Source organism: Cyprinus carpio, chromosome A12 (genome assembly GCF_018340385.1).
Source record: "Cyprinus carpio isolate SPL01 chromosome A12, ASM1834038v1, whole genome shotgun sequence".
In the NCBI taxonomy this organism is placed as follows: Eukaryota; Metazoa; Chordata; class Actinopteri; order Cypriniformes; family Cyprinidae; genus Cyprinus; species Cyprinus carpio.
In genome coordinates this window covers 25,185,653-25,213,251 of record NC_056583.1, presented here as the reverse complement: position 1 = coordinate 25,213,251, position 27,599 = coordinate 25,185,653, and the positions used below count along the sequence as shown (strand labels likewise).

The 27,599-nt window shown below is 38.4% G+C and overlaps 2 protein-coding genes across 8 annotated transcripts in view; one reads left to right on the top strand and one right to left on the bottom strand.

The window, feature by feature from the left end:
- Positions 1–935: 935 nt before the first annotated feature.
- On the top strand, positions 936–7,537 carry LOC109056188 (gremlin-2-like). The gene is made up of 2 exons (XM_042768167.1): positions 936–1,211; positions 6,621–7,537. The coding sequence occupies exon 2, from the start codon at positions 6,632–6,634 to the stop codon at positions 7,130–7,132; it is 501 nt and encodes a 166-aa protein (XP_042624101.1). The 5' UTR covers positions 936–1,211; positions 6,621–6,631; the 3' UTR covers positions 7,133–7,537.
- Positions 7,538–9,115: 1,578 nt separating this feature from the next.
- LOC109058838 (formin-2-like) overlaps positions 9,116–27,599 on the bottom strand; it is a 44,349-nt gene continuing 25,865 nt past the window's right edge. For all 7 annotated transcript variants that reach the window (XM_042768160.1, XM_042768162.1, XM_042768163.1 and 4 more), the window contains 10 exons: positions 25,536–25,627; positions 25,284–25,413; positions 24,871–25,017; positions 24,719–24,778; positions 24,506–24,626; positions 22,936–23,028; positions 20,614–20,665; positions 20,268–20,417; positions 11,125–11,206; positions 9,116–9,888 (listed from right to left, as the gene is read on the bottom strand). In XM_042768160.1, coding sequence (XP_042624094.1) covers positions 9,862–9,888; positions 11,125–11,206; positions 20,268–20,417; positions 20,614–20,665; positions 22,936–23,028; positions 24,506–24,626; positions 24,719–24,778; positions 24,871–25,017; positions 25,284–25,413; positions 25,536–25,627 — 954 coding nt within the window. In that variant the 3' untranslated portion in view covers positions 9,116–9,861. The remainder of the gene's footprint in view (positions 9,889–11,124; positions 11,207–20,267; positions 20,418–20,613; positions 20,666–22,935; positions 23,029–24,505; positions 24,627–24,718; positions 24,779–24,870; positions 25,018–25,283; positions 25,414–25,535; positions 25,628–27,599) is intronic.

Here is a 27,599-nt window from a genome sequence, read left to right as displayed (position 1 = left end):
TTAACATTTTCAAAAAGAGAGATTTTTATAAACTGCATTTCATTTTTTATTAATTTCATAAAACAATAACTGGTGAAAACTGTAAATTGTGAAAATGGTTTCAACTAATTATGAAGAATTGAGAAGTAACACATTGAAGGAGAAAGACTGAAATAGTATTTTCTTATAAAAGTTATATTTTAGTTTTACATTTACAACTTTGTAAAATAATTTCTCAGTGCATTTGATTCTTAATAATGCATGTTTCACAGTATTTTTTTTTTTTTTTTTTTTTTTTGATTGTTGTGTTTAATGTTCATGACAAGATCCTGTGAAGTCTTTGGTTTCCAGCAGCTTTCAAACCATCGTAAAATAAAAGCATGGAAACTTCTGAAGATCATCAGGATCATTCGGTCTTGTGGAAAAAATGTGTCCCTGCAGCACAGAAGCAGTCATCAGTAGCACAGGTATATTTGTAGTAATAGACAACAATACATTGTATGGGTCACAATTATACATTTCTCTTTTATGACAAAAATCATTAGGATATTAAGATAAGATCATGTTCCATGAAGATATTTAGTAAATGTCCTACTGTAAATATATCAAAACTTAATGTTTGATTAGTAATATGCATTGCTAAGAACTTCATTTGAACAACTTTAAAGATGATTTTCTCAATATTTAGATTTTTTTGCTCCCTCAGATTCCAAATTTTCAAATATCATCCTATCCTAACAAACCATACATCAATGGAAAGATTATTTTATAGATTATATATTTATATATTTTGAAAAACTGACCCTTATGACTGGTTTTGTGCTCCAGGGTCACAAATGTCAAGATCTTTTATGCCAGAGCTAAAAACATTATGAGCTTATTTAGGATTTATTTTCTTCTTGTTTGTAACAAAATCAAACATCTAACTGATCCTGCATGACAGAGAGAGAGAGAGAGAGAGAGGGAGAGAGGGGGGGGGGCATGATTTGTGTGCTGATCAGAGCCAATAGAAAGCTCTCAGTGTGATAAGATCCACATGCGAGTGACGGAGAGGAGACAGAAAGCAGAGTTCAAACACACACACACAGAGAGATTTATAGAGTCTCCTCCAGAAAGCAGCATCACAGACCGAGAGAATCCGTCAGAAGCAGGGAAGAGGCTCTGGTCTGCTCCGTCCATGGATGATCGCTGGCCTCTGGATCTGCTCCGTCTCTGACCGCACACTCGTCCAGGTGAGGCTGCGCTTGGGTTGTGTTTGAGTGTTTGGTTCTGTGGCACTGAGCAAAAAGAGGATTTATCAGCAGCTTTCATTCACACAGACCTTCCGTCACAAATATACTCTCCTATGATTTTAAAATCATAATCACTCAGAGCTAGCCATACATCAATCAATCAATCAGCTGATGCTTGACCATTTTGAGGATCAGTAATAACCAGCTTCTTGGATGTTTGAACTTTTTTTTTTATTATACTTGTTTCAAAGAACATTTAAAAATAACTTTCCAATAATGTTTGCAAAATGATCAAATAAATGTTCCTTTAATGTTTGTAGAAGCAAGAAAAACTGTTTTTAAAACATTAAGTGTTTAATGTTTACAATTATTATTTTGAACTATTATAACTATTTGTTCCAGAACATTCAAAAGTAACATTTCCATAATGTTTACAAAATGCTAAAATGGAATGTTAACGTTTGCACAATTAAGAAAAGTGCTTAATGTGTTCAAAATTATTACTTGTAATAGTCCACAGTATTAAAGTCTTCTCAAACTGTTAGCACATTTATACTTCGTTTTTAAAACAGTTTTTAAATGTTTCACTTGTTTTAGAGAACATTCAAAAGTAACGTTCCTAAAATGTTTGTGAAATGATCAAATGGAATGTTGCCTTTACGTTCGTATAACCAAGAAAAACCTTTTTAAAACATTCTTAAGTGTTTCATGTTTACAGTGCATCTCATTTACTCTCACTGAAGTGAATGTGGAATAGTTCTATAATCGTTCAAATGGATTCTAAACTGAATTGCAGAGAGACAGATGGACATAAGGATCACATGCAGAGCTCACACGAGTCCGAAACTCAAATCAGACGGATCTTATCCAGATTTCTGAAATCAGAAGCTGTGAATTCAGACTTCTGTCCATCTGTCTCATGTTTGTCCCGCGTCTCACTGTCAGACACAGAGACACCGGCAGGAGTTCCTGATGCAGTGCAAGATACAAGCAGATCTAATCGAGCGAGACAATCAATTACAGCCAGCTTTAGATTTCAATTACAACTAGACGACACACACATGCAACTCTAACCCATCAGTTTGAGCTCTAGAAACGTGTGAAATCAGATCATTAGAGTATCTGCAGGCTCTTTCTGAACACTCATGTGCTTTCTGCTGGATCTGCACATACACTGGAATAGTTACATTAGCAGAAACAAAGCTTTCCAGCTGCTGGCAATTACACGCATGTGTGTGTGTGGGTGAGCGAGTATGTGTGTGAGAGAGTATGTCTGTGAGTGTGTGTGGGTGAGCGAGTATGTGTGTGTGTGAGAGTGTCTGTGAGTGTGTGTATGTGTGTGTGTGTGTGTGTGTGAGTGAGAGAAAGAGTGTGTGTCTGTGAGTGTGTGAGTGAGTGTGCGGGTGTGCGAGTGAGTGTCTTTGTGTGTGAGAGTGTGTCTGAGTGTGTGTGGGTGAGCGAGTGTGTGTGTGTGTGTGTGTGTGTGTGTGTGTGTGTGAGGGAGCGTGTCTGTGAGTGTGTGTGGGTGAGTGTGAGTGTCTGTGTGTGTGTCTGTGAGTATGTGTGGGTGAGCGAGTATATGTATGTGAGTGAGCATGTGTGTGTGAGTGCGAGAGAGTTGTGTGTGTGTGTGTGTGTGTGAGGGAGCATGTCTGAGTGTGTGTGGGTGAGCAAGTATGTGTGTGTGTGTGTGTGTGAGAGAAAGAGTTTGTGAGTGTGAGCATGTGTGTGAGTGTGTGTGTGTGAGAGCGTGTCTGTGTGTCTGTGAGCGAGTATGTGTGTGAGTGAGCGTGTGTGAGCGTGTTTGTAAGAGAGTGTGTCTGTGAGTATATGTGTGTGAGTGAGCTTGTGTGTGCGAGAGAGAGTGTGTCTGTGAGCGAGCGCGAGTGTGTGAGAGAGAGTGTGTCTGTGAGTATGTGTGTGTGAGTGAGCGTGTGTGTGTGCGAGAGAGAGTGTGTCTGTGAGTGTGTGTGTGTGTGTGTGTGTGTGAGCGTGTCTGTGAGTGTGTGTGTGTGTGTGTGTGTGAGCGTGTCTGTGAGTGTGTGTGTGTGTGTGTGTGTGTGTTGGGTGACAAGAGTGTACTGCGGTTGCAGTGAACATTAACTCTGTTTGGAAAGTGACTGACTGATAACACGCTGTTCACTTTCAGAAGTGTGTTATTACATTGTCATTGCTTTTGCAAAAAGGCAGCAGCAGGAAAAAGTATTAAAAATGATAATTGGAATAATGAATTATTCTTCCATGTAGGAAGGGTCATTAGATTGACCAAACTGCATATTTTCACTTTTTTTTTTTTTTTTTTTTAAATGTCTCATCCAATAAAAATCAGTCCACTTTATGAATGTATTTTGTACATTTATATTATGGCAAACTATCTACACTCTTAGAAGAAAAGGTTCTAGATTGAACCCCACTGAACCTCTTTTTCTAAGAGTGTAATTGGCTGGTTTTTGTGTCACTTCCTGTGACCCCTCCCATTTTCCTCAACCCTAAACAAAGGTCACAACCTTTCCTTTACCCTTAAATGTTTTTTAAGTAAGCGAACTGAACTTTGCCAATGCTTTAAGATCCTCAAAATACACATCTTTTATTTCTTTCAGATGTTTTACAATTATTCTTAAGAGAGGATAACCATTTTAAAAAACGTTACATGTTTCGGGTTTGTATGGAGTCCCATTAGGTGTCAAAAGTACTTTTTGTAAAATGATCTATGGAGTTATATTAGTGTCAAAACAACTTTGGAAAACATATTTTGCCTTCTCCCCATATTTCAAACATTTGAATTTTGCTGATGAACATGAATATTGATGATCCATCGCAGTATGAAATACTCATCAGTTTTTCATCTGAAAGTGAAGGTTTATGAAAGTAAAATTAATTTCTTTTGTTTGAGATTTTTCAGAGTAATATTTATGTTGTTTTGTTTTATAAATTTGGACTTTTTGAGCAATCATGAGTTATAAAGTCAAAGGAATTTAATGAAATTCCTTTCATTCCAATGGTGTTAATACTGATAATTCTCAGATTATATATTCATATAAATTTCACACAATGATATATTAAAATAAGAACATTTGGACCAGTTTTTTTTTTTTGTGGTTCATGTGTAACAAATATAGATAAGAGTTTCCTCTCATACGAGAGCTTCATCTTATTAGATGAGGAAGAAACGCTTCTGACAGGTCAAATAAAGCCAGAATGACTAAATCAAACACAAGCGTCTCCACCGTCGTGACCTTCAGCAGCTCTGGAGACGCTCCGAGAGACGGATCTCCAGTCATCGACTCTCAGTGACGCTGTATGTCTTGTGCAACAAAACACAAGGAGTTTAAGACGGAGCGAGTTCAGGGTCATGAGATTTATGAGGCGTCTGCACTGAGGCCACGAAATCAAACTCCGAATCCCCAACACTAAAGCAACGACTCTCATTCATCATCTTCATGCAAACAGCTTGAGTTCTGCTGACTGCAAATCAACAGCGAGCATAGATGAGACTCCCAGAGACGTCAGGCTTCAGAGAGGAAAAACAAAAGCCTGTCATTCCTGGAGATTTCTAATCAAGAACAGGAAAAACTTAAAAAGGAAGGTTCAACCTTGACGCTCTCTGGAATGAAAGTGCGGAGCTTTGATTCATGAAAAAAAGCTGCTTTGCAAATTTTGTTTATGGGAATGAATCACTCACATTTGTTTTTCCTTCCGGCGATGCCACATCTGTGCTAAAGATGTCCGGCGTGATTGACGGATTGCTCACTCTCATTCCAGAGCCGTAATCGGTCAGGCTGCCGCCGAAACTCTGCTGACTGCAGACAAAGTGACAAATTAAAGTTAATCTGGGACTTCCTGTCTTCACAGGAAACAAAGTGAAAGCTCAGGGTGAAACGCTTCGACCCCAGAAAGAACTCGAGGCTAGCTTCAGTCAAACTGACCCCTCAGAACTGTAGGGTCATATATAGTCCCATTGAATGTTTTTTAATCATGTTTTTAAAATGCGAGTGTGTTCGTGCATGTGTGAGAAACTGAAATTCTAATTCAGGAATTGAATCGGAATTTAAAGCCATCATTTCATTTCAGTTTGATAAAATAGTCCATGTGACATCAGTGGTTCAACCATCATTTTATGTAGCTATTTTATGAAGTTTATGAACCATGCAGAATCTAGATTTAAACTGACAGTGTGTCCGCCTCCCGAACAACCCTGGGTAGATTGTTCTAGAGTTTGGGAGCCAAATAGGAAAAAGACCTGATGCCCCCAGTCGATTTTGACATTCTAAGCGTTATCAAAGGTTCCTAAATGATGACGAGGAATTAACAGAGCAGCCATCAAGTGCTAGACAGTGTTTTAGGTTATTACTAGAAGAGGTTTTTGGGTCGATAATTAACACCTCTGTTTTTTCTGTTTTTTATATCAGCTATGCATTCTGTTAGTTTTGCGAATTGGTATGTTGTGTCAGGCCATGAAGAAATATAGAGCTGAGTATCATCAGCAAAACAGTGAAAGCTAACACCATGTTTCTTGATGATATCTAACTCTATACAAATAATCTTGAATTGAATATTTCCCAAGGGTAACGTATAAAGTGTGAAAAGCAGCGGTCCTTATACTGAGCCTTGAGGTACTCCATACTACACTTGTGATCAGTATAATACCTCTTCATTCACTGTTACGAGTTGATGATGGTCAAATAAGTAAGATTTGAACCATGACAATGCAATTCCAATATTTCCAACATAATTATCCAGTCGATTCAAAAAAATGTTGTGGTCGATAGTGTCAAACGTAGAACTAAGATCCAGAAGTACTGAGAAATACAACCACGATCGGATGATAAGAGCAGGTAATTTGTAACTGATGAGAGCAGTCTCAGTACTATGATACGGTCTAATTCTTGACTGAAAATCCTCACACCATTTCTCTCCAAGAAGGAACATAGCGGAGAGTATACTGCCTTTTTGACAGAAAAGGTAGATTTGAGATCCGTCTGTAATTAACTAATTCTCTAGAGATAAAGAAAATGGTATGTGTGAATGAAGTATACATAGTGTTTGAGGTGTGACAACACTTGAAAGTCCAACCTTAAACCATAACCCTAGTCTAGTTAACACTAACCCTATTCCTCAACAACACGATTAAATCAGAGTTGGAGTTTCTGTTTTTTAGTTCATGTTTGTCATTTGGAGCTGAACTAGTGAAATTAATCGATTTTTAGCATAAAAGCACTTCATGTTCAGTCTTTCCTGTATTAAGCAACAAAAGAAAGCAAAAAAATTGCTGATGGCATGATCTTATACTCACAGGTGTGTGTAATGATCAGGGGTCAGGAGGTCAGCTGCTCGTCTCACCCTCATCTCATGGCTTCCTGTCAGACAGGATGTGGTTTCTAAAGTTTGAACTGTCTCTGTCTCTCTCAGTCTGTTCCAGGATGAGCTGTAAGGTGGTTCTGTGGCTGCTGCTCGCCGGCTTGCTGTGCGTCGCCTCCACTGGCCGCAAGAACCGACCACAGGGATCCATCCCGTCGCCTCACAAAGCCGGATCCAACACCTCTGACCGGCGCGCCCGCAAACAGGAAGTGCTGGCCTCCAGCCAGGAAGCTCTGGTGTTGACAGAGCGCAAGTACCTGAAGAGCGACTGGTGCAAGACGCAGCCGCTGCGGCAGACGGTCAGTCACGAGGGCTGCAATAGCCGCACCATCATCAACCGCTTCTGCTACGGCCAGTGCAACTCCTTCTACATCCCGCGGCACATCAGGAAGGAGCAGGAGTCCTTCCAGTCCTGCGCCTTCTGCAGGCCGCAGCGCTTCACCAGCCTCACAGTGGAGCTCGACTGCCCTGACCTGCAGCCGGCCGTCCGCTACCGCAAGATCCAGCGGGTCAAGCAGTGCCGCTGCATGTCCGTCAACGTGTCCGAGTCTGGGAAACAATGAGATCCTGACCACGTTTCACTGGAAAGACCTGCTGCTAATCTGAGCTGAGAGACTGCAAGGCTTCAGCACGTCATCGTAAGACTATCCTGCTGGACACCGGTCAATATCGGTCAGCACTAGTGTACAACTGTCAACACTAATCACTAGTGGTCATCAGTGGACACTATCAGTCACCAATGGTCTCAAACAGTCACTACAGTGTGTGTGGAAACCGACTGACGTGCAGAGAAATGACTCCACACTGAACTCTAAGCAAGAGCTGCTGCCACCTGTGTGATGATCAATGAAAGTTAACACCAAACATGCATAACTAGATTGATTATAGAGATTCTATGGAAATATGGTACAGCAAAAGTATATATGTAGAGAAACAACTGAAGTCTATATTAAAACTATTGAGTTCTATTCTCGTCTTCTGTTCTTGAGGAGTTCAGTCCAGAGCTGACATGGGAAAACTAGCCTTCATGTGGTTTAATCCAGTTGGGTTTCTCCACTGGTTAGTACAGTTATCTTGCAGTACAGTTTGATTTGCACCATTTAAAAACCCTGGGAGATTCACATTATTATGTTTGAGGACCTCAGTGAGCAATCCAATGCAGATCCAATGCAAATCTGCAGATTTTTGTGGGGAAAATATGTGTACTGGATATAAAGGCCCATTCACACCAAAGAATGATAATTAGAACAAAGTTTCAATAATTTCTGTAACTATAAGAGAATAGTGGAGTCACATCACAACTGTATGATATGGACATTTGAATCTCACAATTCTGATTTTTTTCCTTGCAGTTCTGGGTTTATATCTCACAGTTCAGAACTGCAAGATATAAAGTTGGAAATGCAAGATATGAACTCAGTTTTGCATCTGAAATGTTTGATTTGTGAGATAGTCAGAATTAAGAGATGCAAACTCAGAAATAAGAGAAAAGTCATTCATTCTGTATAATTTATATCTTGTAGTTCTGACATTTTTCACAGAATTGTGTTTATATCTCAATTTTGAGATTATATCACACAGAATTGAGGAAAAAAAGCATAATTGCAAAATATACGCATGCAATTGTGAGAAAAGGACAGACTTTTCAGATTTAAAAAATTACCCTTTTTATTTTTTAATGTCAGAAACAAAGAAACAATTGCAAGCAAACAAAATTCAGAGGAAAAAGTCAATTTTGATATATAAATTTAGAATTGCAAGAAAAAGTCAATTCTCAGTTGCAATACAGACTTTTTTTCTCTGAATTGCAAGTTCTCTCGCAATTTTGAGTTTCTTGTGTGCAAATGTCGTTTTTCTCAGAATTAAGATAATTGTGAGATATACACTTAAAATTTAGAATTGTGAGATAAAAAGTTGCAATTTTAATTATTATTATTTAATTTTTTTTGTCACAGAAACAGACTTCAATAATATAACGATGAATTTCAGAGTGATTTTGCAAAACGTAACTTAAGTGTGTTCTTATAATAAACAATGTTAATGTCCTTTGGTGTGGATGCTAATATCAACCTTTTTCCTACGTGCATAATTTCCATTATCTGGAAGAGTGATGGACATTTCAAAGTGCTTTCCCTCATTTTGACATAAATTGTATTTCCCTGCTTTGAAACCTTCCAGTAAACACTGGGATTAGAAGTGAAGAAGGAGAGAAAAGATCCACATCAAAAACAAACCGGGAAAGAGACGAGGAGATTCTTATGCGTTCCAGTGAATTATTTATGGGATATATATAGAAGAACAGACCATGAGAATGCAATATCTGTTTCCCTTTATGTTAATCGTATTATTTGAAGTTTTTGATGTGAATGTTCCTTTAACGTGGTGAAATGTGTTAAACTGAGCTAAGAGTCCTGAACTCTTATTAGTGTCTGAATAATAACCAACAAAATAAACCAAAATGCTTGTTTGAGACACATAACTCAATCCTGAAAAGATTAATAAAATAAGATTCCCATGGGGAATATGCAAGTAAATCTCCAATCGTGTGAAATAAATTAAAATGTCTGAATTTATTAATCCCTTTATTTTACATAAATTACACTCTTCTCAAAACATTCTGATACAAACAGTTATTGCACATGGAGCGCAGACACCCATCCACACCTCCGACACGCACATGCTAAAAACAAAACAATGCTACATAAAGATGTTAATATCATTTATATTAATTTAAAAAACATCCTCTTAAATACATCGAGTGAGTGAGTGAGTGAGTGAATGTATGGATGCAGCAAAACCAGAAAACAATCTTGCATAATTTCACAAAAACACTGAGTAGATTCCTGATCGTTCGTCGCTGTCTGATCCGATTCATACTGTACATACTGGAGTGTCTCTTTTAGGTCCTGTAGGACTGGAGTGTGCTTTGAACATGTTAACTGGGCTGAAGACTACAGGACTAAACAGCACTAACTAGTGTTGGTTTAAAAGCATCTGACGGTGCCGATGTTTACAATGAAGATGCATCGGAAATCCTGATTCTCTTGCCTTTTCTGATCTGTTAAAAATAAAATGACCTTTTTTTGATGATATTGCTTCAGTCCTCCAGTATGTACGGTGGAGCAAACGTCTGATATGTTCATCCGTCAGGACACAGGATGTGACATCACATTCAGATGGCAGATCACTTCCTGTGTGGTACGGCAGATGGCAGATTAACACTGAAGCTGCTGCGAGAGCGATTTACAGATGAAACGGCACAAGAGCGTCCGTCTGTCAGTCCACATCCGCCTCAGATCTTCATGCCCAGCTTTGCTTTCTGAGAGGAAATAAAGACGCTCATTTAGTCACATGCAGTACTGTCCAGCAGAATCTCACGCTGCTTTCAAACCATTCAGCTCTCATAATCTCAATTTCACCTGAACAAACTGCAACATCCCAAAAAAAAATCTGCATGTGAATTTCTCGTAGCTCACTGGAAACACTTTTATAACGGTCAGTGCAGCTGCTGTAGGACTAAACCCGCAAAAGTTCATCATCTCAGGATCATGAGGAGCGATTAGAGATGAACATCCAAACTACAAAGTCTAAGCACCTGAGCTCATATACTTACAGCCGTCAAAATGTGTTACTTATGGAAGCCTGTTTCCACCACTAAATAAACAATGAAATAAGGAAATTGTGACTTATCTAATAATTATGACTTTTTGCTCGAAATTCCAAGGTTACATCTTGCAATTATGACTGCTTTTCTCAGAATTGTCAGATACTGTATAAACTCGCAATTGCATGTTATAAAGTACAATTCTGTCGAAAAATATTTTCTTAAAATTGCAAGTTTATATCCCTCAATTCTGACTTTCTAACTCACAATTATAAAATCAGAAACTTGCAATTCTGAGAAAAAAGTCAGAATTGCATGTTTAGATCTCACAATTCTGACTTTTTTCAGAGAATTAGTGGCATTAGTGGAACTGCATTGTCATGGTTCAAATCTTATTTACCTGACCATCATCAATTTATAGCAGTAAATGACAAGATATTATATCGATCACATTTACAGTATGGAGTGCCACAAGGCTCAGTACTAGGACCGTTGCTTTTCTGCTGTTGTCTTGCATTATTGACAAACTATTTTCCTGTTTAACACTGTAAAGCTGCTTTGACACAACCAGTGTTGTATAAAGTGCTACACAAAGGTGAATTGCAAGTAAATCTTTTTTTTTCTCACAACCGCATGATATAAACTTTCAACTGCGTTACAAAGTCAATTGTGATATATAAGCTCATAACTGTGAGAAAAAGGTCAGAATTGAGTGATAAAAAGTCACAGTTATTTTTTATTCAGTGGCAGAAACAGGCTTCATTAGTTACTTTTTTAAAAATGAAACTGCATTTAAAAACATTTACATGCTTCTGGCAAAGTGACTTTGATCAGTTCATGCACTCTCTGGGAATCAAACCCATTATTTGACGTTGCATGCGCATGAACTGCTGTAGGATATTTCTGTAAAGCTGCTCTGAAACCATGTGCGCTGTGAATAAACGGACTTACGATTCCAGACGCGTGTTTGGGTTTGACGCTGTATGTGGCTTTTTCTTTGACCTGCCGGAAACACTCCTCTGCCGCCTTCAGCCTGAGAAACACAACATGGAGAGAGAGAGAGAGACAGAGAGGAACAGATGGAGTTACTGATCCACACACATCAGTCGGACAATATGCATAACTTCATAAAAACTTGGACTGGATTATTAACACCATAAAAAAACATTACCTGATGAAAAAAAAAAATAATAATAATAAACTTGAAAGTTTGCTGTGGCAACTAGTGGAAAAGTTCATTTTCATTTTGTTCAAGAAACTAAAAGAACTCACCCCCCTTCCCCCCCAAAAATAAAGACCATATAAAAAAAAAAAAAAAAAACCTTAAAAGCTAAAATGTGACTCGTGTCTTGAGTTCGTCTGATTTGAGTTCTGTTGGCGTCAGGAGGAAGTGAATGTGACCCAAAACAGCTCTAATCCCCGTCACGGGCACAAACTGTACCAGCTACCCACAATCCACCAGGTTCAATGACACACACACACACACACACACACACACACACACACACACACACACACACACAGAGTGGCTCATACATACGTTCTGTACATACAGCACAAATGCATAAAGCAACACATACTATACAGCAAATCTCAGCTGCTTGATTGACTATACTGTTGCAAAATATAACCATTATTATCCAGCTCTAATCTGATACTATAAGGCATGAAGATATTAAGATATTAGAAACATTAACATTACGATTTTCAGTGGTCTAACCGGACAGGAGACAGCTCTTCCTCGTTAACTTTAACTAGTCCTGACAGATCTCTACACTGCTTAATCTGAGCGCTCGGAAGTTATTAAGATCTGCCACGCTCGGTGACGAAGTGCGGGTCATGTGTGTGGACGAACGCCAGGAGTTTCGTCTCTGTGACCTTAAACCAGTGAATCAAACACAAACACCATAATTGGCCATGTTTAGAGTTGAGACGAATCCTCCGACGCTCCCGTGTGATTCTAGACTCAACGCATTTATCCAGCTCTGTTTGAACAAACTGCATTTTAAAATAATTTAAGCATATTATTTAAAAATAAATGTTTAAAATATTTTAAAATAATTTTAAAAAGTATTATTTAAACATCACAAAATTGTAAAATATTATTTAAAATCCTTTAAAATATTAAAAAACTATGTAAAAATATATAAAGTGTTTTTGAAAATATTATTAAAATAATTTGTAAAATATTTAAAAATTATTCAAAAATAATTATTTTTCAAATAATTATAAAAATAAATAAGTTATCATAAGATATAATCAATCTGCTGAAAATAAAGAAAATATTGCATTAAATAATTATTGCATCATTAAAACAGATTTGTAATATAACAGCACTGAAAACCCACATCAGTCAAACTTACTGCATATTTGCATTTATACATCTGTTTCTGCTAGATTTATGATCAGAAATGAGACAAAAGCACTTGCAAAGCATTGTCAGAGAAAAACTCTTAATCTGATGAGAATTAAAAATGGCATTAAATTATTGTAATTTAAATGGGATAATTTGATGTGTATTTTCAAAGTTCACTACTGATAAAATGCCAATTTAGAGCCAAAATGAGGAGAAAAAACATCTTAATGCGTTTGCATTCACACATCCTGCTGAATTCATGATCAGAAATGACACAAAAGTGGCGAAACGCAGCTGAAGCGATGACCTTGAGAGCTAAAGCTCATAAAACATGATGGATTCAGCATTTGGAGAGAAGAGCCGTAACTCAATCACCAGCGTGGCGTCTCGTCCGCTGCAACAGAAGAGCAAAGCAAACAGACGCGTGTTGTGATGTATTTGGCTGCTCTGAGAGCACCGTGTGCCGGCCTTTTGAGCGCCTGACATGTTTACAGGAAGTAGAATTATGGGCAGAGAGATGTTCCTCCTGCACATCAGTAGCAGCTACTTTAAACAGCAGAGCAGAAAAACATCCCGTGTGTCTGAGCCAGAGCTGAGCGGGACGAGGAGGAAGAGGAAGAGGAAGGTCCGGATCAGAATGCTGCCTACACAACCAAATATGGTGGTGCTGCGGCACGGGTCACAATCTGCTTCACACTCACCCACTCGTGATGGAGAGAACACAATATCAAAGAAAGAAAGAGAGAGCGGTAAACGAGAAGCTGTTCTTTTACGAGCTGGATCCGTCAGCAGACCGGAGTTTTCCATTCTAGTGAAAGTGTCAGAGGTGTTTGAGACGCTGACTGACTTTACGCTCTAATATCATGTCCTTTATTACAAACAGCCTTTTTAACTGGACCCTATAAAACCACCTACTGTATAATCAGCGCTGAGAAAGAGGCTCAATGTGGAGCTGCAGAGAGTGATTTCTGTTTAACGCTGAAACCGAACGAGTCGTTAAAGCAGCTAATAAAGAGAATCTCAACCGGACAACACGATTCTGAAAAAACACCACTCGCTAGGAATAAGTTCAAAATACAGCTACTGAAGATGATCATGTGCTTTAATCAACAGAAATATCAGATTATACGCGTGCATCTCAAAAATCAACAGTATTACTTTTCCATTTCATTGAGCTGCTTCTCCATTGTTTTTCTGTATAAACCTGAGCTAGCAGACGGACACTGGTCTCGTGCATGAAAATAATTAAATTAAACAAATAAAAGACAAATAAATAGAAAAAAAAGAAGGAAAAAGAGAAGGAACAAAAATGTAAAATTAAAAAATAAAAAGAATGAAAACAAAGAAAAACAAATTAAGGAAAAAAGAATAAAAATAAAACAAAATCAAAGAAAATTTTTTTTGCAGTGTTATGTGCATGAAAACAAATCAACAAAAAAAGAAAAAAGTAAACAAATCAAACAAAACCAATGAAATAACACATAAAAATAATAAGAACAGAAAACAACAAATAGAGAAAAAAAATGAAAAATTAGAAATGTAAACAAAACAACCAAAAAATAAAAATGTAAAAAAAACAAAGAAAAATAATTAAATAAAAATAAAAAAAGAATGTAAACCAAAAAAAATTTGAACAGAAAACAAATGAAGAACAAAATAAAAATTAAAAATAAAACAAAACAATAAAATGAAATAAAAATTTGAAAGAACGAAAAAAAGAAAAGAACAACTTAAAAGAAAACAAATGAGTAAAAAAGAAACTAAAGACGGGACACTCAACCCAACAGAAGTTCAGCTTTTAAAAACGTGTCTCAAGTCGTTGTGTTTTCTGCGTTCCACGTTTCTCACAGCAGCTCCTCTCCAGCGCGAGACGGGTTCGGCTCTCAAACCCAGACGGGGTTAAAGACACAAATGCATGTGTGAGAGGAGCCGGGTCACGCTCAAAGCCGGACAGAAAACAAAGCGCTCAGCGTCAGACGGATCTGTCTCTCTTGGCTCCAGATGGAGACTTCTGTCCCCGCCAACAGACGACAAGCATTCATGACAAATTGGGGCCGAGCCACAGGGAGAGACGCTTCTTTGGGCTTTTAGGTGCCACTGGAGGAGAAAGGCAAACACTTTAGCGGCAGATCGTCTGATTACGGGTTCAGCGCATGTCAGAGGAAAGTGCGTCCGTCTCTGGGAACTCATCTATCAGATGCCACGGCGGGAGACGAGTCTAGCAGTGCTCAGCGCCGCAGATAAAGAGTTCTGTGTGTTAGAGCTGCAGGTACGAGACGAGCCATGTCTTTGTGTCTCATTTATGAGCATCTCCAGTGCTCGACTGTATACAGTACACACTAGGAATATTCAGAGCCACTAGAAGCAGTCATCATTTATTTTTTCCAGATTTTTTACAATTAGTTCTCAAGAGATTTACCATTTTCCTGTTCGGGTCATTTTTGACCCGGGTTTGTGTGGAGCACCATTAAGTGTCAAAAATACTTTGTTCATTTTTCTATTATTTGTGTATTTTTTGACCCGGGTTTGTTTGTTGAATTATTTGTTGTGTTATATTATTTGTTAAATACTTTTGTAATTTTGAGTTTGATTTTGTTTTTATGTTTATGAATATGTTGTCTATTGATCAACCATTGCAGCACTAAACACTGATAACTTTTATCATCTGAAAGTGAAAGTTTACGCAAGCAAAGTGAATTTATATTGAAGTTTTGTTAGAAATACATATGTATGTTTCATAAATTTAGACTGTTTCAGAGCAATCGTGAGTTATGAATTCAAACACAAACAGGGTTCAAGCTGATAATTCTCAGATTACATGTTCTTAGAAATTTCATACAATCATATAATCAAATAAAATCTCTTATAAATATTGAAACAAATATACTTTTTTTGCATAACAGTTTTTTGTGTGATGTTCATCTGTAATTTTACATTTCAAAGAACTTCGCAACTTTTTAATTACAAAAAATAACACCGTAACATTCAAAACTATTTTTTTTTCTTCCCCGCACTCAGTTTCTAATCAGATACAATATGGATTTAGTTTATTTAGATTTATTTGGACCCAGAGAGACATTTTATAACAGTCATAACTTATACTTTTAATAACAAAAATACTTTTCAACTAAAAGCATATTGTATCTGATCAGCAACGTCTCAACGAGTCAATGTGAAGCGTTTAGAATTTTACCATATTACATTTACCCTTTTTAAAGCAATTAAAATATTCAGAAATTCTTTGAAATTTCAAATTACACACCAACCACATAAAAAAAAACAACTAATTAATAAAAATCTAAATATATGAAATATGTATGCATATGTAAGAAAATGTTTAAGAATTTATAATCTGAAAGTTACCAGTATTAACCCACATTGGAACAAACAGAATTAAATTTGATTGTTAATAATGATTGGTCAAAATTGGTAAAAATTTTTATATTTATTTATATTTTTTTTTAGAATGAAATGTTTTAATGAAATGTTTTTTCATTTTACTTGCATAAACCTTTTTATCTAAAAAAAATCTATTTTAATGCTGCAATGCTGGTCACTAGAAGACACATTCATGTTAATCAACAAAATTCAGTCCAAAAGTGTGAGAGAGATGAGGAAGAGAAAAAGAAAAAGACAGACACATATTTTGAGGGTCTTAAACACAGTTTTGTTTCCTTGTTTAAAAACAAATGCATTTTATTGTTTTTAAATTATGCATTTATAGTCAAAAGGGACTTAAACGTGTAATCAGGGCTAAAAAGCACCATTTTTTTCAGATTTCAGTGTCATTTAAAAGAACACAACTAACACTCTTCTAAAACAGCAAGTGTCCTACATAAGCAGCGTTTTAAGTGTTCTACTGCTTTCTAAATCCGTGTCTCGTCTCGCGCTCCGCAGGCCAGAGCCGCGCACCTGATGGATGTGAATTGCCTGAAATTGCTTACAAATTAGGGAGCAGAAATCAGCATCATCCGTGTGCCGTTCCCACATGCGGAGGGCAAAGGAAATATAATTTGGCGCGGGCACCCGACGGGTCAGACCCACAAGACTAAAAGGCTGTAATCTGCATCTGAGAGGCGAGCGGCGCTTCAGAAGAAACCCGATCCGAGCGAGGCGTTTCGGGACAGATGCAGAGATACGCGGCCCGCAGAGGCTCGTCCTCATGAATTATGTAAAAGCGTCTCCAGCGAGGGGCTGAAGGGGATCGTTTGTATTTGTTGACTTTGTTATCGCGACGCAGCATCGCACCACTGGAAGCTAACGCGGCCGCGCCGGTACTCTTTTCATTAGCGGGGTTAAACATACAGACAGGGTTGATTTGACGCGCTCTCGCTTTGAGAGTGAATCTTAATGTGGCCGATATAATCTAATATTAAACACATGGCACAGGTTATGGGAGAGTTCGAGAAAGGCTCCGAACATTCAGACAGCACACTCTCGCTCGCTCCAGACCAACAAACATCAACAGTTGTTCTGTACCTTTGTCTTCCAGTAATGATATTTAAACATTCTTACAGTAAATCAAGATACATTTTCGAGAAACGCTTAATATCTGCTAGTGGGGTCAGAAAAATAAACCCGATTTCTCCCATCAGCAGATATCTGTTCATGTTTTAATCATAAACACTTCATTTTGATCAGTTTCTCAGAAAACAAGACTTCTTATCTTCTGTCGTTTTGCATCTCCAGTAAATGTGTCTTGATTTATGAATGTTTAGCATTCAATCTTTTATCAACACACACACACTCTCTCTCTCTCACACACACACACACACACAAATTCTCTCTCACACACACACACACACACACTCTCTCACACACACACACACACACACACTCACACTCTCTCTGTCACACACACACACACACACACACACACACACTCACTAACAAACACACACACACACACACACTCGCTCAAAACACACACACACGCACACTCGCTCAAAACACACACACTCGCTCAAAACACACACACGCACACACACACACTCACACAGCGTCTGTCGCTCTACACACACACACTCGCTCTCACCACACACACACTCACACACACACTCGCTCCGCTCTCACACACACTCGCTCTCACACACACACACTCGCTCTCACACACTCGCTCTCACACACACACACACACACTCGCTCTCACACACACACACACACACACACACTCGCTCTCACACACACACACACACACACACACACACTCGCTCTCACACACACACACACACTCGCTCTCACACACACACACACACTCGCTCTCACACACACACACACACACTCGCTCTCACACACACACACACACACTCGCTCTCACACCACACACACTCGCTCTCACACACACACACACACTCGCTCTCACACACACACACACACACTCGCTCTCACACACACACACACTCGCTCTCACACACACACACTCGCTCTCACACACACACACACACACTCGATATAAAGAAAACATATAAAAAAAATCGCTCTCACACACACACACACACTCGCTCTCACACACAACACACACACTCTCGCGCTCACACACACACACACACACACACACTCGCTCACATCACACACGCACACACACACACACACACACACTCGCTCTCACACACACACACACACACACACTCGCTCTCACACACACACACACACACACTCGCTCTCACACACACACACACACACTCGCTCTCACACACACACACACACACACTCGCGCTCTCACACTCGCGCTCTCACACACACTCGCTCTCACACACACTCTGTCACACACACACATAAATTCTTTATTTGGATTAAAAGATAAGCATATATCATGACTTAATCCAAATTTGACAGAAAGATGTACAACAGCAGCCAATATCTCAGTCCATTTTGCACATTAAGGGTAAAGGTGGCACCTGCGCCTCCATATGTAGAGGCTACCGATTACTGCTGATACAGAGCAATATCTCGTCAATTTTTTGGCCTTGTTCTTATGTAGTCCACAGATCTGCAGGCCTCTTACACACAACTTGTGCACATGGCCTAAACTACCAAAAATGAGGGCAATGACTTTACAAGAGTAGCCAAAGTTATTAAAAACATTGTACCATGGTTGGTATTTCAACAGTTTTGAAGCATAGCAGGTGTCCATGTAGGCACACACTGTCACACACACACACACACTCTCTCTCTCACACACACACACTCTCTCTCTCACACACGCACTCTCTCTCTCACACACGCACTCTCTCTCTCACACACATACACTCACACTCTCTCTCACACACACTCTCTTTCTCTCACACACACACAAACTCTCTCACACACACACACACTCTCATTCCCCTTCTCTCTCACACACACACACACACACACACTCACTCTTTCTCACACTCTGCTCTGGGAGATTCATTGGCGTGTGGGAGCGTTTAATTCCAGGAATGCTGTTGCGTCCACTTCTCCGTGTCAGAACAAAGCTTTGCTCATCACTCACTGGATCTGTAACGCATATATTCCCCGACAGAGCGTCTGAAGCAGATCTGAGAGCAGAACGCAGCCGTCCCATGATGCACCTGTGTCCAGCGCTTCGGTATCTGAGGTGAAGCTGCATTAAATCACGCAGCTGGCAGGAGCTCACCGCGTCTCTAAACACACGACGAGCCATCGATGTTTTCACAACACTCGAGAGCGCAGCTTCAGAAATCAGCAGGAGAGAGAAAGAGCCTGCGGTTTGTGTTTCTGTCACACCAACGAAGAGGATTCAGCGAGGCCAGGATAATAACACACACACACACATCATGTGTTAACCCTCAGAACACATTCAAAACCTGTACGCTACCTTCACATTCTGGGTTCATTTGGATCTGAAGAATCGTTATTTTATTAAACAGTCATAACTTAATATTGTTTCAACTAAAAGCATATTGTATCTGATCAGCAACTCCTCATTTATAAGTGAATATGAAAAACTTTCAAAGTTTTGAACGTTACCATGTTATAACTGCATTAACGCCTTTTTAGCAATTAAAAATTGAGAAATTTGTTGAAATTTCAAATTACATGTGAACCACACCAAAAAAAACCTTATGCTATATATATATATATATATATTTTTTTTTTTTTTTTCAATATTGATGAGAAATATTATTTGAATATATCACTATTTATTTTTTATGTAATTTATGTAATTTATAAAAACAATTTTATAGAATTTAATTAAATTCATTAGAATTGAACACTCATGATCGCTCAAAAACAGTCCAAATTTATGAGAGCTTTAAAAAAAAAAAAAAAAAAAAAAAAAAAATCACAAAATAATTTTACTTGCATGAACTCTGATGTGTATTTTGAGGGTCTTAAAGCAATTTGCAAAGTTTTGTTCCCATACTAAAAGCTATGCATTTTTTAAAGAAAATTCTAAGTATCTCTTCTGAATCAAAACAGACCCGAATGCACTGAGGGATAAATATAAAATAGACTGAACACAGAATTATGAAAAAATACTTTAAATATGACACTGAAACCAAAGGGTGTCAAATCGCCATCATACGAATTGAATCGCTGATTTATTAATTCATCCGATTCATTTAAAATGAAGGAATGAAGCAAGTGACCTGCTGATTTTGAAACTGCATTCTAGTTAACTACTGTACTATTTCTGCCATAAACACATAAGCTTTAGTAGTATACAAGTATGCAGTTGTTTCAACGACACGGATTCATTCAGGAAGCAAACACTACTGTGTTGTTGACGTACCTCTCCTGCAGAATGATCTTGTTCTCCTTCTTCCAAGAGTCTTTAAAGTCTGTGGAGAACTCGTGCCAGACGGTGAAGAAGGTGTTGGGCGAAACCTCTTTCTCTCCGCACTTGGCCTTCACCGAGAAGAACACGCAGAGCTCCAGGAACCTGCCACACGAACGGATCATGAACGAAGAGAAGCGAGACGCAGGACTCTTTTCATGTCAGACCAGAGGAAAACACCTAACTAAACACAGCATCACTTTCACAGAGAAGCATCACTGCTGCTATAACATTACATCTGTTTAAACAGGATTAACACACTGCATGCATATAAAGACAACTGCAAAAAATGATGCCTTACATTTTGTGGGTGTCACCGAGTTGCTTCTCTTGACCTTCAAGCTCCGTTTTTGCTGTAAAAAAAAATGATGCCTTACATTTTGTGGGTGTCACCTTGAATCTTCATCTTCAAAACACCTCCATGTTTTGTAATAATTCAACTTAATTTCTAAAGTACAGTAGAGAATGATTCAAAGCAGCTTCAGAAAAGTAAAAAGGGAAAAGAGAGAATGCTGAAAAGCGAAGTTCATTAAATTTCAGCTGTTAACCAGCTCAAAGGAATACAATAGAACCATTTTTCACAGACTGTGACGATGCATTTCCACAGTTAATAATATCAAAGTTTTTATATGTTTGGGCTTTTAAAATTTTACACTGTGTAAGTACATAAGGGAAAAAATGTTTAAAAAGGTAAAAGATAAAAAAGTGGCCTTAATTGTAAAAAGTAAATCAATAAATACATGTAGCTTTAAAATGATGAATTTCTAAGATTAATTTGTAATGTTTTTTAAAAGTTGAAGTCTCTTCTGCTCATCAATACTGCATTTATTTGATCAGAAATACAGAATAAATACAGTAATATTGTGAAATATTATTGCAATTTAAAATAATGGTTTTCTATTTTAATATACTTTAAAATATCTTCTGCTCTAATATAATGCAGCTGTATTTTCAGCATCATTACTCCAGTCTTCAGTGTCACATGATCTTCAGAAATCATTCTAATATGATGATTTATTATCAGTGCTGGAAACAGATTTTGCTGCTTCATATAGTTTTGGAACCTGTTTTAACTTTATTCAGGATTCTTTGATGAATATAAAAAGTTAAAAAGAACAGAATTTACTTTTTTGTAACATTACACATTACCGTTCAAAAGTTTGGAGTCAGTATATTTTTTTTTCTTTTTGAAAAATTAATAGTTTTATTCAGCAAGGATGCATTAAATTGATAAAAAGTGATTATAAAGACTTATATGGTTACAAAAGATTTATATTTTAAATAAATGCTGTTTTTAACTTCAAAGAATTCTGAAAAAAGTATCAGGTCACAAGTATTTAACACCTTTGGTCTTAATGCCATTATTATTTGAGCTATTGGGAACACAAAAATGATATTTGCTTCAGCGTTCTCCCGATCTACAGTATGATGACTAACTGAGTTCTGCTTCTGACAGCAGCGAGAGAAAGCAGTCCGAACTGACTCTGTCAACACTACATATAATGTTTTATTTTATATGTTAGATTTATTATAGTTATTACTATGTGTGTGTGTGTAAATGAATTATTTATATTTAATAAAAATGTATATACACACACACACACACATATACACACATTTTAATTTATATACACTATTATATATAAATATGAACTGAGTTTCTAAAATTAGAATATTTACAAAAATATAAGTGTTAAATATATATGTATATTTATTATAGTTATTTTTATTAATATATATTTTAAATATTTTATAAAGTAATTGTAAAATTAAATTTTTATCTTTATGAATTTGTCTCTTGGCTTCTTTCTGGAGAGAGAGAGAGAGCGTGAGAGCGAGAGAGAAAGCGAGGGACAGAGAGAGCGAGAGAGAGCGAGAGAGAGCGAGAGAGAGAGCGAGTGCGAGGGAGAGAGAGAGCGCGAGGGAGAGCGAGTGCGAGGGAGAGAGAGAGCGACAGCGAGAGAGAGCAAGAGTGAGAGAGAGCGCGAGAGAGAGAGGCTTCCTCAGAAGTGCAGGGGTCAGCAGGGGTCATGACTCAAGGTGCTCTTTGACAAATTGAGGCCGGTAATAGTTAAGGGTTCAACACCATGAAAAACCACGAATCCCCCCAAAACACCCCCACGGGAGTGTGTGTGTGTGTGTGTGCGATCGAGAGAGAGCGAGAGAGCGAGAGAGAGAGAGAGAGAGAGAGAGAGAGAGAGAGTATGTGCTGAACAGTGTGCATAATGTGTTTGTTTACGTTTAGGGAGAAAATCCGATGTTCTGCATCTCTGCGATGTGGAGCAGTTTTCTCTTAACTAATGTATTCACCCATGTGTGTGTGTGTGTGTGTGTGTCTCTGGTCCGGGAGGTCAGAGACTCAGATTAATGCTAGTCCGGGGTCAGCAGAATCTCATGCTCGCGGCTCTAGAGGTCACGACGCATCTGCTAATAGCAGTCAGGCCCGTGATTTCCACCCGCGGCAGCAGAAATGCAGGCGAATGAATCCGATTCTCAGGAGAGACGTGCGAGGAATCCCAGGAATCCCTCGTTTAATTGACACCAGTCACACTTCAGCGAGTCTGAGAATCCTGAAGGAAAATCCCATCATTCCCACGTTCACTGCATCATCAGACTCACTCACCTTCACTCACAAACACCTCCATCCTGTCTTTAAATGGCTGCAGATGCTCCTCAGTCGAGACCGAGCACACCTTCGCCACCTCCGCAGTGCATGCTGGGAAACACAACATTTACATTCAGAAAATAACCATCAAAAATAATATTTTCCACACACTGGGCCTCATTCATCAAACACAAACACACATGTGACAATGAATTTTATGAACTGATTCTGCTTGTTTCATAAACAAGCCCCTACATATTTACATTCAAAATGGCATTTATGAAAAAAACAAACAGGAAAAAAACAATCAGCATATTAGAATGATTTCTGAAGAATCACTGTGTGAACCTGCTGCTGTTTAAACTTCATCAGGAAATAAAGAAGTCTCAAAGTATCAGCTTGTTTAAAGAGCGAAGCTGCAGAGTGTGTGGATAAACTCTGGATCAGACGAATCCAACACGTTAACCTGTGAACCTCAGAGATTAAAGAGCGAGGGGAAAATCTACACTTCCTTCCCAGAGAGCGATCTTTCATTCTCTGCTAAAACATGCAGCAATTAGTCCAATTATGTTCAGGGGAAACAGTCTGGGCAGAAGCCATTAGACCGGCCGGGTTCACGACTGCAGAAATAAAACACTACTGCACTGAGGACCAACAAACACCGCTCAGTGTCAGAAAACACCAGACGCATCCAGCAATAAACCAGTTTGATTAGCAGATGGTTATTTTGGCTGTGTGTTTGCAGGGTGTTCTGGGTATTTACATGCTGCTGTCATATTCTGATCTCTAGTCAATTCACAGTACACTGTTTGTGACAATACGAACAATAAAGCAGATTTGCTATATAGTATGTATCAAAAAGGTAAAATATGCCTTTGAAAATCGAAAACTGCCTTAAAAAAATAATAATATTAATACTATTATTAATTATTTGTTTGTTTGTTTGTTTATTTATATAGCAATATGATTTATGTGTATATATATATATATATATATATATATAGAAAAATCTAACGAAAAAATTATGTAATTTAATATATAACATTACATACATTATTAATGCATCAATATATTTTTAATACACTAAATAATACATTAAAATATTATTTTACAATATTTTAATGTATTATTTAGTGTATAAAAATATATTAATGCATTAATAATGTATGTTATGTTATATATTAAATTACATAATTTTTTTGGTTAGTTTTCTCTCTCTCTCATATATATATATATATATATATATATATATATATATATATATATATATACATATATACACACATACATATACACACACACTTAATTTTTATTTAATACAAGTATTAAATATTTATTATGTAATATATTATATTATTAACAATGATAATTAAATTATATATTATATCATATATTTTTAATAATTTTTATGTATTATTTAATTTATTATACTGATATTACCAATATTTGTATAGCGTTTTTCACAATAGATTTTATTTTTTTTATTGTTATTTTATTACCAATATTTGCAAAGCGTTTTTCACAATTGATGTCTGGAGATCACGCCACACAAACACTCATCCCTCTGCGAGCATCAGCGCCTTTTTACCTCTCAGATCTTTCCGGAGTCTCAGCAGATCTTTCGTCAAGTCCTCAAACTTCATCTGAGAGGCCTGAAACAGGTCGTGAGGTTCTGGGAGAGGAAACACACACGTCTCTCTGCCCGCGTCCTGAAAAACACACACACACACACGCACAACGATGCTGAAGGCTTTCTGAAGATGTTGTTTTGCTCTATGAGAGCATCATAAATTAATCTCACCTCATCAAAGTGTCTCAGGTAGTAAGAGACGATGTATGACAGCAGACTCTTACTGTTGTCCTGAAAATCACAGGAGAAAACACACAGATTAAATCAACCAGTTAAGAAGTGTGTTTGTGTCTAAACTCTGTGTGTGTGTGTGTGTGTCTTACGCTGCTCTTGACATCCTTGAGTTTGGGCAGAATGTCCAGTGTGAAGCCGTCCGCCTGTCCTCTGGTGCGATTCCCTCCGTTCATGAAGTTCCCGAAGGCCAAAACTAAACCGAGAACCTGCAGCACTCCAGAACCGCTCTGAAGAGCCTGGAGACAGAGAGAAGGCCAAAAACTGGATTCAGGGACAAAACCGGACTGCATGTGTGCGTGACGTCTGTTGTCTCTTATCCATCATTACTGGACAAAACAACCTGAGTGAGTCGGCTGATTCGATTCAGTGAGTTATCTGACTGATTCGCTCCAATGAATCCTGTGTTTGATTCACCAATTGATTCAAATGAATCGATACAAAGAATGAACTGGTTTGTTGCCGTATGCTGATTTTTGCACGAATTCATACTGCACAGACGTACCTTACAGACTCTCTGCAGAATCTGGAGTTTGCGCTGAACAGACGAGATGCATTCAGTGAAGGTCGACTGAAAGAGAATACAGAAGACTCGTCCGGAGAAATCAGGAATCTGGGAGAGCTGATGGAGAAACCTGTGAGCATCAAAAAGATATATTAAGAGCGTTGTACAGCAGGTGTGACATATGGATGTTTTGATCAATAAATTCAATCATTTCCATGTTTATATGAACACTGTGTGTGTTTTGAGCCTCACTGTTCAGGTTTGTCCAGAGGTTTGTTTCCTTCTTTGTCTTTTGAGGATTTGATGTGTTTCTCGATTTTCTCCAGCTCGTCTTGCTGGGCTCTCTGAAACCACAACACACAACCAAACTGTAAGCTCACAACTCAAAAACACTGAGGCTTCTGGACTATGAGCTGACAGAATAAAACAGTGGCAAATGCAGATGTCTGTGCCTCATGGCTCAAAATACAGATCAGATTGTCAGAAAGTTGGTCAGACTCACTGTATTTTACACAAATATGCACGCTAGTGTTCTTTGTGTTTAGCCACATTATTATTTGAGTTTGTTTGGAAGCAGAACAGAGTGTAATCAAAGTCATTAGGAAGCCAGAGTCCAATAAAAGCCACAGCGTCTCATGAGTTTCCTTCTCGCTGAGCTAAAGAACAACAGAAATAGATTTTGGGGCCGCAAATTATTGAAAATGTGGTGTTTTGAAAGTACGACAAACAACCAGACGCCACAGACAGACGAACAGACACAAATGATGGACAGACAGACGGATACAAATTACGGAAAGACAGACACAAATGACGGACGGACAGACAGTCGGACAGACAGACAGATGGACAGACAAATGATGGACGGAAAGAGAGACAGATGGACACAAATGACGGACGGAGAGACGGACAGATGGACAGTAAAAAATGACGGACAGACAGTCGGGCAGACAGACGGATGGACAGACAAATGACGGATGGAGAGATGGACAGATGGACAGACAGACAGACAGAAACAAATGACAGACAGATGGACAGACAGACGGACAGATAGACGGACGGACGGACAGACAGACAGACGAATGGACAGACAAATGACGGACGGACAGATGGACGGATGGACAGATGGACAGACAGACGGACGGACAGACAGAAACAAATGACAGACAGATGGACAGACAGACAGACAGACACAAATGATGGACAGACGGACGAATGGACAGACAGACAGACGAATGGACAGACAAATGACGGACGGACAGACAGACAGACAGACAGACAGACAGACAGAAACAAATGACAGACAGATGGACAGACAGACGGACAAACAGACAGAAACAAATGACGGACAGATGGACAGACAGACGGACAGACAGACAGACACAAATGACGGACAGACAGACAGATGGACAGACAGACGGACAGACAGACGGAGGAAAATGACGGACAGATGGACAGACAGATGGCGGACGGACAGACAGATGGACAGACAGACGGGGGAGGGATGGGCGGATTGGAGGGGGGGGGTTGGTCGGATGTATGGACGGATTGGTTGAACCGTCTGAACAATGACTCACTCATTAAGACCACTTATGTACTCTTGTAGTTTCATTTCATTTCTTAAATAATTTCATATTTCAATAATCAACATTTAAAAAGAAAAAAAACGAGTCATTCTTTATTGCAATGTTAAATCAAAATAATTATTTTCAAAATACTTCTTTCTAAAGCTACTTTTTATATTCTATGCTTTTCTCATTTAGCATAATTATAACTTTAAATGATCTTTTGGGGGTAATTTCAAAGCCAAAGTTGATGTGATCAATTTCTGATTAGGTTTTCCTGTTTCATCATCACTTACTAGGTGTGTAAGAGAACTTCTCTGCAGAACGAATACCTTCATAAACAAAGCAGCCGACATCAAACATCACCGAGACGCACAGCCGAGTGCCGTAAGGCCATCAGGAAGGTGATCAAAGACAGAAAACGTCTCTCTCGCTCTCAGACACAGAGAAAAATGATGCTAAGACAAACACGTTCATTCAGGAGAGTGTGTGTACGGCTCAGGCGTGAATATAAACTCTGGAAAAGTCTCGGGCTCCATTAAGCGTCATCAGGAGATCCATCACAGCACATATACACACAGCACTTCAAACGCAGTGATTAGACGCCACGGCTGCGCTCTGCATCCCATTTACAGCGTTTTTAAGTGTAAATACGGTTAATATGAAGCAGCTTTCAGCACTCGAACGCTCGGCCTTCAAACACAAACTCAAAGGCAGATATCAAAAGACAATATACAGATACGACAGCGAGCGG